Source organism: Larus michahellis, chromosome 2 (genome assembly GCF_964199755.1).
Source record: "Larus michahellis chromosome 2, bLarMic1.1, whole genome shotgun sequence".
Lineage (NCBI taxonomy): Eukaryota > Metazoa > Chordata > Aves > Charadriiformes > Laridae > Larus > Larus michahellis.
In genome coordinates this window covers 51,071,522-51,088,883 of record NC_133897.1, presented here as the reverse complement: position 1 = coordinate 51,088,883, position 17,362 = coordinate 51,071,522, and the positions used below count along the sequence as shown (strand labels likewise).

At 39.6% G+C, this 17,362-nt stretch overlaps 1 protein-coding gene across 50 annotated transcripts in view; it reads left to right on the top strand.

The window, feature by feature from the left end:
• The window catches only part of CLASP2 (cytoplasmic linker associated protein 2), a 154,184-nt gene that overhangs the window by 66,255 nt on the left and 70,567 nt on the right, over positions 1-17,362 (top strand). For all 50 annotated transcript variants that reach the window (XM_074575323.1, XM_074575321.1, XM_074575315.1 and 47 more), the window contains one exon: positions 16,604-16,683. In XM_074575323.1, coding sequence (XP_074431424.1) covers positions 16,604-16,683 — 80 coding nt within the window. The remainder of the gene's footprint in view (positions 1-16,603; positions 16,684-17,362) is intronic.

The following is a 17,362-nucleotide window of genomic DNA, read 5'->3' as shown; positions in this document are numbered from 1 at the left end:
TTGCTGGTTTATGAAGGCTCTGCCATATCCTGCAGTCCCAAGTCCTTCTGCTCACCAAGCCTGTAATCAGTGGGAATGTCATTTCTCACCTTTCCCTCATAAGCAGTGGCTACAGGTATCTCAGGCTCATAACTGCTCACCTCACAGTTCTGCCACCTGTTGGTCCTGTTTGCCTAAGTTTTCTCTGACTTTTTCATATATATGTATTTACATACTAAGAAGTTGCAGGTCAGCCTTGGAGGAAGAAGTAGCAGCATCTCCATTAACTGTGTTGTTTTTAATTTCCTTTTCACAAAAATCACAGTCATGTCAGTGACCTGCCTGGTGAAGCAATCCCTTGCTGCAATTTCTTCTCTTCAGGCTTCTGTGACCAAGCAGAACTACTAGCACAGGTAGAAACTGCATTGAGTGTAGACCGAATTCAGTGCAAGTTACAGTCATTTAAACTGCCTTTTACATTCCAGATATCCTTTTCCTAAGCTATTGCTTTAGAAAGATGTCTTTTCCTATCAGCTGTAGATGACAATAAAGAAAGCACATCTTTTTCCTGGTTCCAAAAGGGAGTGGAGGCTATCCTGTCTTGAGGCTAAGAAAATTAAACCTCTTAGCCATGCTACTTGCTTTCTTTTGTGCTGATATCTGCTGAATTATACCTCAGATGCATGTGCGCTTGGCTTTTCATTATTATACTCCATGGAGATGTTTCTTATTGAAGAAATGGATAATTCCACCACTAACCAGCTACTCTGTTCAAGTGAAAGGACCTGTCTGACATACAAAAAGATTTTTTTTTCACTGTGTTGGGCACTTTCCATTTAATGTAGGAAGTGTACTTTGGTGGCACTGGAAAAGCAAAATCATTTTCCAGGAAGGCAGGTGAAACAGCTATGTAAATTAGCAATAGCAGTGTCCTACTCATGCTGGAATTCTCTCTCCTTATGCTGGGAATAACTGTGCAAGATCTTCTCCTGCCAGCTGTAGGGATGGTGGATCTTGTAGAACTTGTGCATTTGTTGACAGCTGTGATTAGGTCTGTAGAAGACAGCTTGCCAGATAAGTATCAGAGCAGGCAGCCTGAGTGGGGTACTGCCCTGAGAGTAAGAAATCCAGCAGTCTGTTTCTCATCTGACTTTGCTGCTGGGACGTGTTCAGACACTGACCTTCTTGCTTGTGATGCGTGAGAAGTGATGGATCTTCAACTTAATGGGCAGTGCTTTGTTTGGCATATTTCTTATTCCATGGTCAGTACACTTTCCTGAGTTATTCCTTTGCAGGAAACGCACAGCTGATCTACCTACTTCTGACACGCTTGCTTTCAGCTCTTCATTCAAGTGGCAGAGCCTCTGGAAAAAAAAGAAGGCCCCTTTGCTCTGAGGCCTTCTTAGAATGTGCACCATGTGTGTTCTGACTCTACAGAAATAGATACTGATGGGCTCTCTCTTGGCAGTATGACCAGCACCTTTTGATTGTAATGGACAACATGATTTACAGTAGAAAAAGACTTGAGTATGTTAGCCAAATGAGCTATATTCTTGTCCCAGCGCTGTTCAAGATCTTAGAGGCCTTTGGCAGGTCCTCTTGCAAATGTGAGCTCCCTGGTCCAAGTCTTCTAGGGAATTGTTCGCTTGTATACTATTCAGAAGCTTTATGTGGTCTAGATGTTAGTAGGAAACCTCAGTCTGTACCTCAACAAGAAGACTGGCCTCTCTTCTTTTCCCAGAATGTCAGTTTAAGTCAGTAGTCTTTAAATGGATTAAATGTCAGAATAGTGATACTTCAATAGAGCCATGTGGCATTTGGAAGAAAAGGTTGCTGATGAAACCCAATCATGACAAAAGTTGGTATTAACTTTCTGTTGTATGTTTTATGAGAAGCACCGTAGGGATGGAATGTCATTCTTAATGTTGTAATTTGAAACAAGGTGGACTTTCTGCTTTTTGCAGTTGTCTTCAGTGGGAAGATACTGCATCATGTACCTATGATTTATTGTCTTTTTTTTGATCTATAGTTTATTGGCCTGCTAGTGATATCACACATTGCATACTGTTTAATAAGGATGTTACGCTTTTTGAAACAACCTATGTTGCTTTAGGATGAATCATCCAGTGACAAAACAGCAAAGGGGATGTTATTAATTCAAATGTCATAATTATTGTAACTCCTGTTGAAAAAGATATTTTGGAGTAAGAATGTTGTTGATGCCAAGCGTGAAGAATATGAAGTGAAACCCCAAGGACATAGTTATATTTTTTTCTGTTAAAAAAATACGTCTGCATGTGAAAAAACATTGTTTTTTTTTCCACCACAAATCTGTCATGTTATCTTTTCTTAACCTGTTTAAAGGATCTGGTCCTTAATGAAGACTACATCTGTGCTGGTTTGAGGTTTGATGCTAGCATTATTTGAAATAACCCCTTAGGATGGCCTTAAGCCTTAAAAAAAGGCCTCCTAAAGTTTGATGATTGCTCGAAAACCACTAAAAATCTCTCCTTTTAGGTAGAAACCAAGTAACTGTAAAACTTGGGTGAACCAGGTGAATAGTTTTGGCAAAAGAAGGCTATGAGAACTATAGTAACACTGTATGTGTTTTTTGTAACTCCAGGAACACAGTGTTAACTGTAGGAAGCTATTCCAAACTGGAAGAAATTTAAGTTTAGCTTATGTATCTGTCTATAGTGTGTTCTATCAGCATCATAATGCTTTTTTTTCCTTCTCAATGGTAGCCATACAGGTCTTTGCTGAGAAGTATTAAAATGGTACTGATTTGCTTCTTTTGGCTCCATTTCTTAGCAGAAGACATTTCGAAGTGTTTAGAGGCTTTAGTAGGAAACAGCTTAAATGGAAAGAATCATAGATAGTTTGGATTGGAAGGGACCTTTACAGGTCATCTAGTCCAACCCCCCCTGCAATGAACAGAGACACCTTCAACTAGAGCACATTGCTTATAGCCCCATCCAACCTGACCTGGAATGTTTCCAGGGATGGGGCATCTACTACATCTCTGGGCAACCTGTGCCAGTGTTTCACCACGCCCACTGTACAAAATTTCTTTCTTATTTCTAGTTCAAAACTACCTTCTTTTAGTTTAAAGCCATTACCCCTTGTCCTAGCGCAACACGCCCTCCTCAAATGTTTGTCCCCATCTTTCCTGTAGGCCCCCTTTACATACTGAAAGGCTGCAATAAGGTCTCCCTGGAGCCTTCTCTTCTCCAGGCGGAACAACCCCAACTCTCTCAGCCTGTGCTCATAGGACAGGTGCTCCAGCCCTCTGACCATTTTTGTGTCCCTGAGAAAGGCTCTGCATAAAACAAATATGGTACTAAAAAATAGACTTCTGAAATCTTATCCAGGTGAAGTTAATGTCATTAAAACTACATACTGTAACTTAAACACTTTTGTTAGAAGGGCTTCAACAATTGTGGACTTGTAAATACAAATTTTTAGTGAATGGACTTGAAACAGGGTAAACTCCTGCTTGCTGTATCGATTGTTTTCAGACTGACAAAGACAGTTCTGTGTTTACTCACAGAAAAAAGCTTCATAGTAATCAATGCCCAAGTTTGTGTTTGTTTTTTTTTTTTTAAACTTTTGAGTATTGCAGAAAATAAGTTCAGGAATCTTTATTATGTGCTTAGCCCTCATTAGGTGATTTCTAAAGTGCTGTATTTGTCATGTAAAACAAACTAGGATTTTTTTCCCCCATTATTCTGTATTGGCCCTTTGTATGACATAAACCTGCTCTGAGATAATCTTGGTCAACAAAGCATCGCTGACATTCTGTGGCACTTGCTTCCCTTTTTGGTTTCCTGGTTGTTGTGAAATTCAAGGATCTTTCTGGAAGATCCTAGCTGAAATCATCCTTTTTGTCTTCCTGAGCAGTGTTTGGGATCAGCCTTGGGTATCGGAGTCTGAATTGTAGGATTTGCTACAGAATACCCGTTTGCTTCCTTGTCCCCGCAGTGAATGTCAATTAACTAACTTCCTGAAAGATCCTTGACCATGGAATTCATAGAATCATAAGGTTGAAAGGGACCTCTGGAGATCATCTAGTCCAACCCCCCTGCCAGAGCAGGGTCACCTAGAGCAGGTTGCACAGGAACGTGTCCAGGCGGGTTTTGAATATCTCCAGAGACGGAGACTCCACCACCTCTCTGGGCGGCCTGTTCCAGTGCTCTGCCACCCTCAAAGTAAAGAAGTTCTTCCTCATGTTTAGGTGGAACTTCCTATGCTCAAGTTTGTGCCCATTACGTCTTGTCCTGTCCCCGGGTACCACTGAAAAGAGCCTGGCCCCATCCTCCTGACACCCACCCTTTAAGTATTTATAAGTGTTGATAAGATCCTCCCTTAGCCGTCTTTTTTCCAGACTGGAGACCCAAGTTCCTCAGCCTTTCTTCATACCAGAGGTGTTCCAGACCCCTAATCATCTTGGTAGCCCTTTGCTGCACCCTCTCCAGCAGTTCCCTGTCCTTCTTGAACCGGGGAGCCCAGAACTGGACACAGTACTCCAGGTGCAGCCTCACCAGGGCAGAGTAGACGGGGAGGATAACCTCCCTCGACCTGCTGGCCACACTCTTCTTGATGAACCCCAGGATGCCATTGGCTTTTTTGGCCACAAGGGCACATTGCTGGCTCATGGTCATCCTGTTGTCCACCAGCACTCCCAGGTCTCTTTCAGGTGAGCTGCTCTCCAGCACGTCAGCCCCCAACCTGTACTGGTGCATGGGGTTATTCCTCCCCAGGTGCAGCACCCTACACTTGCCCTTATTGAATTTCATAAGGTTCCTCTTTGTCCAACTCTCCAGCCTGTCCAGGTCTCTCTGTATGGCGGCACAGCCTTCCGGTGTGTCAGCCACCCCCCCCAGCTTTGTGTCATCAGCAAACTTGCTGAGGGTGCACTCTATCCCCTCGTCCAGGTCATTATGAATATATTGAAGAGGTCTGGACCCAGTACTGACCCCTGGGGAACACCACTCGTCACTGACCCTCAACTAGACTCTGTGCCCCTAATCACTACCCTCTGAGCTCTGTCTTTCAACCAGTTATCTATCCACTTTACTGTCCATTCATCAAGCCCACTCTTCCTGAGGATGCTGTGGGAGACCGTGTCAAATGCCTTGCTTAAGTCAAGGTAGACCACATCTGCTGCCCTTCCCTCATCTATCCATCCAGTCATGCCATCATAGAAGGCTATCAGATTAGTCAGACATGATTTCCCCTTGGTGAATCCATGTTGAGTACTTCTGATAGCTTTCCTTTCCTCCATATGCCTTGAGATGACACCCAGAATGAGCTGTTCCATCATCTTTCCAGAGATGGAGGTGAAGCTGACCGGCCTATAGTTCCCCAGCTCCTCCTTCTTGCCTTTTTTGAAGACTGGAGTGACATTGGCTTTCCTCCAGTCCTCAGGCACCTCACCTGTTCTCCAGGACCTTTCAAAGATGATGGAGAGCAACCCAGCAATGACTTCCACCAGCTCCTTCAGCACTCTCGGGTGCATCCCATCGGGGCCCATGGACTTGTGAATATCTAATTGATCCCTCACTCGATCCCCCTCAACCCAAGGGAAGTCGTCTTCTTTCCCCATTACTTCCCCTAATGCCTGGGACTCCTCAGGGTTGGTCTGAGCAGTAAAGACCGAAGCAAAGAAGGCATTCAGTACCTCCGCCTTCTCCGCATCCTCCATCACCATGGCTCCTGTTTCATTCAGCAGTGGGCCCACAACTTCTCTGGTCTTCCTTTTGCTTCCCGTATATTTGTAGAAGCCCTTCCTGTTGAGCTTGACACCTAGCCAGGTTTAATTCCAAGGCGGCCTTGGCTTTCCTTATTTCATCCCTGCCGGTTGAAACATCCCTGCCGGTTGACTGCTGAATTGCAGGGTTGCAATCCGGCAGTCGTGAACTGCTGCTATTTCAGCCTAACCCAGACTTCAGGGAAGTTGGAGGACTTCCAACTTTCCAGGTTATGTGAGAGTTATTGGATTTTGTTTTTGTTTACTCCCCTGAATGGCATTTCAGGAGAGGGTTTCCTTGCACTTCTTCAGTGGTCTGTTCTCCTTGGCAGTTACAAACGCTTCTCCAGTCACTGGGGTTACCGTTCCTCTAACTTTCCTTTGCAGATAGCCTCAGCAGGTGGGTGGGCAAATCAATCTTAATGAGGAATTGGAATTAAAATAAATAAACATGATAAATTATAAATATATGTGTACACACACATATACATATACCTTCAGAGAATATATATGTATATACTCATAATGACTGTTTATTAGTCTCTGTGCTTTCTATGCGTCACCCAAGGACAGTTGGCAGGTAGTTCATACTATTTTAATTTATTTTGCACTAATTTCTAGAAGCTTCAATTAGATTGTAGGATTTATTGTGTTGGTATAAGCACAGTCCTGTATCTGGTAGTCTTCTCTCAAAAGGCTCATAGCCTAGAAGTCAGCTTACAAATGGCTAAAATAGGAAGAGAGTAACAGTGGAGCAGAAATTAAGAGTCTGGAGGTAAGAGCTCACCATGCTGTGTAGCCGCCTTTTGACATCTCTGCCCTGCGTTCTAGTCCCAGACATCTTGCTAGTCATCGTGGTAGTACCAAGCAGTGATGAGAATAGGGAAGACAATCCACCCCTTGTTTAGTTTGCTAACATTGAATACTTATTTTATTTTTTTTTCGAGCAGTGAGAAGGGGAAGCAATTTGTTTATATTTTCGTATGGGTGAGTCCAGAAGGAAAAGCAGGGAGGAGGAAGCTGGGCTGAAATCAGCTGACCCTGTCACTTTGAGTCCTTAGGAGCTGTGGTTGTGTTACAGAGTAAGCAAAGACAACCATTCCAAAACACTCCTGCATTAGTGCTTTGCAAAGTAGCAGGTGTGATTCTTCTTTGTAGGGCAGGGAAGAAGTGTCTTTAAAAAACCTGTTTCATGTCTTTGGGCAGTTACATATGCTCTCAAATAGAGAAGCAAGGAATGTAGAAGCATAAGCTACAAATTATTTTTATAATTTGACTCGAGAGTTTTTACCAAAGGTGCAAATATTATGTGCTACAGATAAATGAAGTGTTCTTAAAAATATAAGAGAAAAACAATACATTAAAATCAAATCACTTTGACCGTCTGTCTTACACTAGTGAACCTTTAGAAATAAAAGATAAAAATATCTTGTCTAAAGCATATAAAATCTGTAATTGTGTAGTTTGTGGTGACAGGCAAAGTTAGTTCTAATTGTTCTTTATACAGTATCTGTTTAAATTGTTCCAGAAAAGAATGCACAGTTGAAGAGAAGTGACAACAGTAATGAAAATACTATTTTTCTGAAACTATTATACCATACAACTCCAAAAAAGTCACAGTATCCCAATCTGTTTTGCAACACAAATGATAGATGATACAAATGAACTGTTTGTGTTCCTGGTTTTTCTCAGTAATTTCTGCAATGTAAAATAATTAGTGCAATTTTCTCTATTCAGGTGTAAAACTAGGAACAAATTAAAGTAAAATGTAAATATTAGATTATTAGAAAGCTATATTAAATCCTGAAAATAAGACTAATGCTGTCATGCTCATAAAATTAGCATAACTTTAACATTTACCTGTTGAAACTGAATGAATGAGACAGGGTCTCACAGGTATATTAAGTATTTGTGTAAAATTGAGTGTCAATAGAGAAAAATACATGAGTGCTTTGAAAGATTACTATGTAAGCATGAACATTGTGCGCGAATTGAAAGATGACTGTATGAGCTTCCCGTTGAGTAGAAACAGACATTAATCAACGGTGAGATAAGCCTGAAAGAAATGAGGTATCTGTATTCTTGCTGCTTATGGAACTTCTTGTTTTTTCTCCACACCCAGGGTTTGGTCTTATCTAACGTATGCCGTCCAAACCTCGTGCTAAGTAAACTACTATTGATAACTTTGTTGTATAGTTGTCATATTTTCTGCACACTTCACAAATGCTCGTGAATTGAATTGATCTCCACAGCATGCCTGTGGAGGTAGTATTATTAATCTTTTGTACCTGTGAAACTGTGCTACATAGGAATTGTGGCTAAACTTGTTGAAACTCTGCATTCAGTATTAGGAATCAGCTTCAAATACCACTGGGTAAATTTCTCAGAGAATGTAATGTTCGATACACAATTCCAAAGGAATTTTCATGCTCAAGTGCATCTCCAGATTTTAAGGTGCAGTGATCTTCAGTCTCTTCAGTCCACATGAGAATTATTTTATGCTTACTCTTAGTACCCAAGTCCTGTATTTACTCCTGACTAATATGGCACACCTCAAGGACTGAGATGTGCTATCCTAATAGTTGAACGCCTTGCACCATCATCTTCCTTGTAAACGTAGCTCACTCCTCATTTCTTCTTTTCCCTCCTACTCCTGTTCTTTCCTGGGGTGAGGAATTGTGTGGAGAGATCTGCTTAGCATCTGAGTCCTCAGAGTCAGCACACTCATTTGCTGGGTGGAAACTTCTGTTGATGTGCAATGTCTCTGGCATGTAGGAGGAATGTTCTAACGAAGCAGGCGCGATACAGGTGGGATCTCTGGGGAAGTTCTCTAACCATGTCTGCCAAGTTTGTAACGTAGGCAGATAAAGTAAGGAGTAGAAGGTATTTGAAGATATTTTGGTATTTTTTTCAGTTTGTGCAGCTGTTTCAGCTTGAATGACTTTCTGGGTGCCTCAGGGACAATGACTTTTGGCATTGGAGGAGTTGAGGTGGACGAGTCTGTTCAGAATGAATGTCAGTCACTGGGGCTGAACATGACAGAATTCATCTGTCAGTTTCCTTAAAGTGGGCTTTCTAGTGAAGGCTTTTCTACTCTGCTAAGTCACTTGGTTATAACTTGAATTGTCTTCCGAGGTGGTTTAAAACAACGTGAAGGCTTTATCAGTGAAGGTTCTGACAAAAAAAAAAAAAAAAAAGAGAGAGAAAAAAAAGGCAGGCTTATTTGGGTTTAGTGTTGTATGTCATCAGTTTCAGAAATAAAAAATATTTTTAATTTATTTCAAAAAACTCTTGACTTATGTTGGAACAACTGATTAGGTTTACTGATCCTAATTGTCTGCCCAGTGTCTTTGTCAAAGGCAGTTCAGCTTAAGTCAAAGACATTTTATCTTATGTTAATAAATCGTGAACTGCAATGGCTGAAGAGACTTATACGTATGCCTTCTGCTGTTCCTCTCCCTCCCTCCCCTGTATGCAGGTAATACCTATCATCAGACAGATGCGTTGAGCAATCCAATAAGGCGATCTCCCAATGGTTTCCTAAGTTTTATTTGTGAGGTTTCTCTGGTAGGCAAGGCGTATGCTTGCAAAAGCACTAGCAATATAGTCAAGCGTATAATAACAGAGAGGTTTTTGAGGATGGCGGGTTATTTGTTTCCTGGTGCAATTTTTTTCTCAGAAAACAGGCACAAGGCAGCTGGAATTCTGTTAATGAAAATTTTTGTCTGAACTAAGATCACTAGAGCTTTTCATGATTTGATCTTCCCCTAAGTTTTATTGGCACAGCTGTGGCAATTAGCAGCGTGATCTGTTTCTTAACTTGTATAACAAATCCAGTAAGTGATGCTAACAGTTACACCAGAACAATTATGCACTCACTGGTACGATTTATGCTGCAAGTAGAACTTGGTAGAAGTTACTACACTGACATAATTTTATTTAAATTAGTCTAATCGTATCTATCCTAGAGAAATTACCAGTGTAACTATCTAAAAGTAAATCTGCCTTGTTTACAAAAAAACCCACCTTGTCTAATGTTGATCCAATTGGAGCAAGTGCTACTTCTTTGTTGCTCTCAAATGTTTTCCTAACTTAAGCAGCCAACCTGAAGGCATCTATACTGACACTTAGTTGCCTGATGAAAGAACACCTCTGTTCTTTATCCAGATATTTGAGACTGAAGAATAGTTCTTTCCTTGTCTTATGGGAGATTTTCATTCAAGTTTTTTGATTAAAATCCTAAGATTGATCTTTCAAACATGGAAATAAGAACACTTAAAACATTGATAGAATTGAGGTAAGACCACTAATGTTTCCTGTATTGTGTTAATGCGTCAAGGTGCGTGTATACAGCATTTCAAATTGCCTTAGATGACCCAGTAATTTAAAATGTGAAGGTAATTTTCAGATTCTCAGTCTTCATCTACTTTTCCAAACGTTAGTTCCATGTTTTACAGAAGTAGAACTATGAAAAGCGCATACAAAAAGATGTTATTCTGAACTGTTTATTAATTGTAGCAGTAATCTTATGATATTTGGAAAGATAAAGACATTCCTTACTGAGCTACTGAGACTCAGCCTATACAAAGGGCTTTATCAGAATCATCATCTTAAAGTTCACCCTTGCCATCTCAGAGGTGGTGATTCAGGTGATGAAGCACTGGTAACTTCCTCCCCCACCCCCCAACGGATACTGTTTTAGGTGTCGGTTTTATCAAGTAGTGATAAGGGCTTACCCAAGGATAAATATGTAGGTTTTGCAAAGACTATCTGAGAACTACAGAAGACTCAGGAAAACCCCTAGTTTCAGAGACTAACAAACAGCAGAATGTATATGCAAAGAAAGAATTAAATATGACTGTTGCAACATCCGTCCACTAGGACTGGGAACAGAATTTGGTTATTGAGCATTGTCTCTGTCCATTGCAAGTACCACGCTAAAGAGCTCTGTTCACAAGCAATTAGGTTTTGTGTCTTTGTTGATAGGGATTCCAAAAGTTAGTTGCTGTAATCTGTTCATTTATTTGTACCTTGCCTGTGTGCGTTTGCCTTTTTTTTTTCTTTTTTGTGTGTATTAGCACTTAATTTAGCATTTTCCCCTGCCCTTGTGTTAAGTGAGACTAGGTTGCCTTTGCACTTGTCCTTGCTTGTGTTTGTTTTGTTTGAGTATTGCTCTACTCCCTTCAGCCTATGCTTAGACTTTCAGCAGCTGTACTGTTTAAGCTGCCTGGAGTCATTTCCTTCCCTATCTCCACAAACTCATTTGTATCCCGAGTCATCCATTGGGTTGTGCTAGCAAGGTGTTTATATGGCCCTACAGTGAAGCAGACCAGGGAACTTGCTCATTGGAACTGGTCTTCTTGGCCAGTTTATTTTATTCTCAGTTTAGTGACTCACCGTTGTGACTTAGTATTCGGCTGTACTAGTGCTAGAATGAGGGAGGTCAGTAGGAGTGAGTGGGAGTTGCCAGTTAATCTATTATATGAAAAGCTGAGTAAGTACTTGAGCTTATCCCATCCACTTATCCTATGCTGAGCTGAGGCTGCTGTCAGTTCCTAATTTACAGCTGATTGCTTATTATCCTACAAAACCAAAAGGGTAACTACCTTTTTTTTCTTTTTAATCCAGAATGATCTGCATCTTCTGCTTCAGTCTCTTGTGTTTAGTTTTTTTTGCTTGTTTCTTTCAGAAAAAAGGCTTGTAATCTTACTCTAGTTGTGTCGCTCAGTAAGATACTGTTATTGCATGGAATTAGAGATTTCTGAGAGATAAAAGACATTTGTATAACAGTACTACCCTTTTCAAAGTTTACTAACATTTCATTTGTGATGTACGTCCTATCAGAAAATAGTTACGAATTTTTTAGGGGAGTGTTTTGAGAAAAGCATTGAAGAACAAAAAGTGAAACAAAGTCTTAAAGTTTGTGTTACTCCTACGCTTCTCTACTGGTTTGGAAATTCCCTTTTTTCACAGGGAAATTTTTGTCAAAAAAAACACAGAAGGAGATCAGACTAGTAAAGACATGCTACCAAATACAAATTGTGCAATTTTTTGTATTTTTAGACCAGCACTTGTGTGCTTTGATTAAACAGTTCTTTGTTTCAAAAAAAACCCAACAAACCAGTCTAGTGTCACTCTTCACAACATCCTCCTTCTCCCAAAGTGTTGTCCTCTCGTTTTGTCATCCCATGATGCACAGCTTTGTAGATACTAGTGGGGAGAGCATTCAGGCGGTAGAAAAAATGAGCAGTCCGAAGTTGTTGTGATACGATGAAAGGATTTCAGATGTTTCAGTTGGAAGAGGGGAAGACCTCAACTGCAGGAATTAATTCCTGGGTGAGAAAATTGATTCTGCAAAAGATTGGGTAATTTCTTTGCTTGCAGACAGTACCCTTTCTGGTGTTGAGCTATTCACAATGCTGAACTCAAAGCCTTGTGACTGGAAAATAAACTTTCTTCAAAAAGAGACTCCCAGGGCCTCACAAAATGTTTGAAATCCTTAAATTTAACTTAGGAAGATGTCATCTCTCTCAGACTGCAGGAAGTGAGGGGTTCATTTCCTTTGCCTTCATCCCCAGGCACATCAAACTTAAGTTAAAATAAAATAATAAAAAAGACCCTGTTGAACTTAGAAGTGCTTAAGCTGCTGTAATTTATTTCCGTAGCAAGTTTATTTGTTACGTTCAGTAGATTCTCACTAGCTTCCTGAAGTGGAATTTAGGCTTCCAGGTCTCTCTGTGAGCCTGTCTAACCAGAGTGCTTGAAGGATAAGTAAAGGTTATGAATGAAACTAGCAAATAATGCAGATAACAATCCACACAAGGCATTTCTCCCTCTCCTTCAGAGGCATTTGTCTTCTGGGTCTCAGCTGCTGGAGGAGACCCAGTTGGATTCCGTGGTCTCAGTCCAAAGGTAGGGTAACGTAAATTGCACTCATTTAAGAAAAAGCCAGTTGATGAGGCTCTGGATTTCAGTTATCTGTTGGGAACTTCAAGGATCATGTGTTGTGTGAGTAAAGTTAAGAACATGCATTATTCAGTGGAAGGCATTAACACTCGAGGGAGATACTTCCAAGAAATTTATAATTGCATCTTGGTCTGAGAAGGTAAGCAGCAACAACAACAAAACAGCTTATCAAAATCTGCATGCTCTGTCAGGTCCGTCAATTTTGAGTCTGAAGGCAGTACTGTCTGAAATGAGAATCCTGTAAAGCTCTGCTCTTGCTCTTGTGGAGGAGAGTCAAGCCTTACAAAAGCATGAGAAGTTCTTTGAAGGCATCTAGGTGTCTGTGACTTACATATCTTGTTGGCATAGTAAAAGACTTTCTCTGGAATTGGGAAACAGTGGGTTGAGTTCTGTCATTTTTTGTTTAGTCTCTGCAAAACAGCTGACTGTGAGTGAATCGGTAAACATACCTACTGAGAGATGAGGAAATGAAGGGAAAGGTTGAACAATGTTTTTCCTCCTCTTGCAGGATACAATAACAAAGAGAAGGCGGTTACTTCGCACTTTATTTTTGGTATGCATATCTGATCGTGCAGTAGAGGAGGAGAAAGATTAGTAGAGATTTAAAGTAAAGAGATCTAAAGTAAAGAATGTGCTTTTAGAGATAACTTTTTTGAAGTGTCACCTGCCAAAAAACAAATAACCTTTTCTATTAGCAGGAAAGAGCCAATCAAACAATTTTCTGGCAATATTAATTTTAAAAGAAAAGCCGTCTGTAGAAGTGAACTACTTGTTGAGACTAGGGAAGGTGGGAAATGCTGAGTCCCTGGGCTATGTCAGATGGCTTTTAAATAGTTGTCAGTCCCTCCTCTTTCTGTCTTTGAAGTCAGAAATTGTTATTTAGGTAAATGCTGTTCTCTTATTGAATGATGTTAAGGGACAGAAAATTTATGTAGTCCGTGCAACTTTCTGATTTTAAATGTGATATCTTAAGGCAGCCTAAAGACAGCATCTACTTATTTGGCGAAAGTAACTTTACCCCTTTTAATCTCTACTTTATAGTGTACGGGAGTGCCCTGAGAATTCTTGAAATCCAAACATTCTCTGTGTTGTTATGTTCATGGCCTGTATGTGTCAATTTTTAATATTTGATTTCTGTAAGTTTATTCCCTTGGCAGTAAATTGGTAAGTAATGGATGGGAATTCAGAGTACTTTTCCCCCTACTTTAACAGTCGTGCTTGGGTATTTATGTAACTGAATAGTAATACAGGGCTTGTATAAACTGTTAATTGTGGGGGGTGGGAGGTGTTTGCCTCTAGTGTCACAAGATCACTGTAGTCTTAATATTTCATCAAGTTGCAAAGAAACATGTAGTGTGACCTTTGCAGTGGTTAACTGTGTTGTGACAAATGCGATGGATTATGTTTTACTAAAAATTTTTCATAAGAACAGAAGCCTTTTATGAACTGTTTTTTTATATCATTTTAAACATTAAAAAAAAAAAGTTCGACCATATGAAAACTGTGTTTTAACCTTTAAAAATTAGGTTTTCTGGTAACCTTTTGGCTACTTAAACTTTTTTTTTCCCATTTACTTTTCCTGAGTATGTACTGCATGTTGACTGTGATTATTTTGTTATGATGAGACTTTTCTTAAATGTCAGAGTATTTTGGGAGGGACAAATGAGATTATGAATTGAATATTCAGGTGTCTGTACCACCTAGTTTAGCATGATGCCCCTGTGTCAAATTATTTCTTTTCAAGGTTTCTCTCAACAAAATTCTGCTCTGACCAAGGCATCCTCTTTTTTAGGAGCTGTACAAGTTTGTGTGACAGAAGGGTGTGTTCTGGGTATAAATGGGATCTTTCACTTTTCTTTTTCTTAGCCAGTCAGGTACTCGTTCCCTTTGTGGAAGGACTTGTTCCCTCTACTGCCTGGAGGGAGAAGAAAAAGGTGGTTGTAGTTTCTTCTTTACCTTCTGGCTGCCATTGGCAATTATGGCAGACGGTGTTGGAGATACACATGTAGAAATGTGTTACGTACAGCCTCTCTTTACAACATCCTTGAGCTAAGGCTGTCAAAATCTGTTAGATGTTCCTATATCGTACTGCAGGCACCATGTCCAAATTTTGCTAGACATCAGTTCAGTGTTTTTATACTAAGCAGCCACAAAGGCATGCAAGAGATCTTGCTCTGCATAGAGGTGTTGAGATCTAATAAGTTTGCCATCAAATTTGTAGTAGTAGTAGTGGACCCTCATGGTTCCACACTGCACAAGTATACAAACATAGGAGACATAATTCCCTGCACTGTAAGTAAGAGATCAAGGACTGTTTTTTAAGAGCGCAGCCACCAAGAATTTGATTTGTCAAGAAGTCCTATCTTTTTGTTTTAGTTGGCCACTCAGCCTTAATTGCTTTTTCCTTATCGTTTTTATTTGTTCTGTAGTTAGTAAAAATATGTGTCTTCTCTACCTGATGACTCCATTTCAGCTGTGCTCTGCAAGTTAGGGAGGATGTTCTGCCATCTATCCTGTTGGCTTCACTCTGAAAGAGTTGAGACAAGACACTTGTTCCTGAGTGTTCATTTGCAGTACGAGATTTTTTTTTTTTATCCCTGTCAAGAAGGAAGTGTTCTACCGGACTGATTATCTCCATGCAGTTAACCCCTCTTGTCATATTATCTGCCTGATTTGATTATTGATGATACTTTTAAGGATTCTGCCAAGCTTCACCTTGTTTTAGGCTTGTAGCGCAGCCTGGATCTGATGACCTTGTTCTTTGATTGGATAGCAAACTTGAGTTCATCCCTTTAAAAAAAGGACTTTCTTGGTAACCCTAGTATTTGCATGAAAGTGAAGTCCAAACTGTTTTCAAGTTAATTTCTTTTTTAGAGTTGCCTTAGTTTCTACCCAAGATTTTAATTAAATTTGGCAGCCATATGCCAGTGTGAAATAAGTAGGTTACCTGTTAGTATTCTTCCCTGATCCTTGTGCTTGGCATTTGGGGCATCATTCGCACATAATGTCTGTTATGTGAGAATAGTTCCATCATTTACCTCTCACACAAGTAACTGCCCTACTACTTGCATGGCTATCATGGAAGCTTTGGGAGAGAAAATATTTTTGGCATGATAGTTTTTTAGTAACATGTCTGGAAGGTTCTTGGGATCTTCCTCCAGGTGATATAATCCTGGAGCCCTATGGTGGAATACCCATGGGGATGAGCGCTCTGAGGAAGAGGCCGCCAATCAGTGGAGTTCAGATTTTGCTCCCATGCAAATTCCCTTCACCGAGTTTTTGCTTTCTTTGTTGAAGTTCTTGGAGCTTTGAGACTGAGAAATGCACCTTGCACTTCTTAGCTCCTCATAAGAATACTGAGAAGCACAAGGTGGATGAATCATGTAGGACTACTAAGCAATGTTTGTTTTTTTTTTTAAAAAAAAAAATCCCCAAACTTCCAGGCCTGATTGCTTGTGGCACATATTTTAAGGTGAAAATTCATCCTGAGGAATTCCATTTAATGACAGATAACTCTTGCTTTGGTGTAAATAATTTGAAATTCTATGTTTTATTTGGGAACGCTTGTATTATCAGGATGGAGGTTTCAGAATTCTATGCAAACAGCTGCTAGAGGATTGTTATACTAAACGTGTTTCCAATTAAACACAAAAATAGTAAATGAAACCATTAATTTTATCAAATTGGAAACTGCTCAGTATTGTTCATTTTTGAAAAAAAATAATTAACTTTTGTATTCATGGTGAAATCAGAAGTTCAAAGTGTTGCAGTTTTACACATTATGAATGATCAGGGGTTTTGGAATTTATATTAAATGCTTGAAAATAGGTATTGTGAAAGATGTTTATGTCAGTTTGAAAACCTTGATGTACATGACATACTGTTTAACAGTATTTTACATTTATTTAGGTTCCACTAAAGAAGGAGGGGCTGGAGCTGTGGATGAGGATGATTTTATTAAGGCATTTACAGATGTTCCTACTGTACAGGTAAGATACTGTGTATATTCATGTTTATTTTCAGAAATATGCAAAATGTGTTAGCCTACTTCTAAAACTTCTGTAATTTTAGAGTCTTCTATGTAAGCGTCATTGCTTTGCCTTCTTCCTGAATTTACAGTCTCCATGGAAAGTTCTTTGCTTTTTCCAGTTAGTTACCAAAAAACCCCACCTTTAATTTACTGTCGTACTAATTATTATCACATTGTTTTTCAGCTAAAATCCCGTATTGCTTTTCTTAATCTTTTCCAGGGAGCTAGTAAAAATAATTGTATGTTTTAATTTTAGTAAGAAAAAGATTTCTATAAGGTTTGGAAAATTTAGGAGTGCCATTTAAAGGGGTAATCAAGTAATAGAAATTTGCCTGTAGGCAAATAATTTTAAAAGCAATAACTGTATTTTAAAATATTTTGTAATGATGTATGTCTGGCATACATGTCCTCATCTCTAGCAATACTTCAAAAAAAGAAATCTAGTTCTTTATTTGAATACTAATAAACCTGTTGGATTCTGAGTTCTCAGTTGAAAGGTCAGATTTTAATTTCTATTCTTTAAATGTGGGAATTGCACATATTTGGTACCTTCACACAGTTAAGTCATGCTTGTATTTTCCTACACCTATTTTGAATAAGTTTTTCTTGAGCAGCTGAGGTGTGGAAGGCAACCAAGA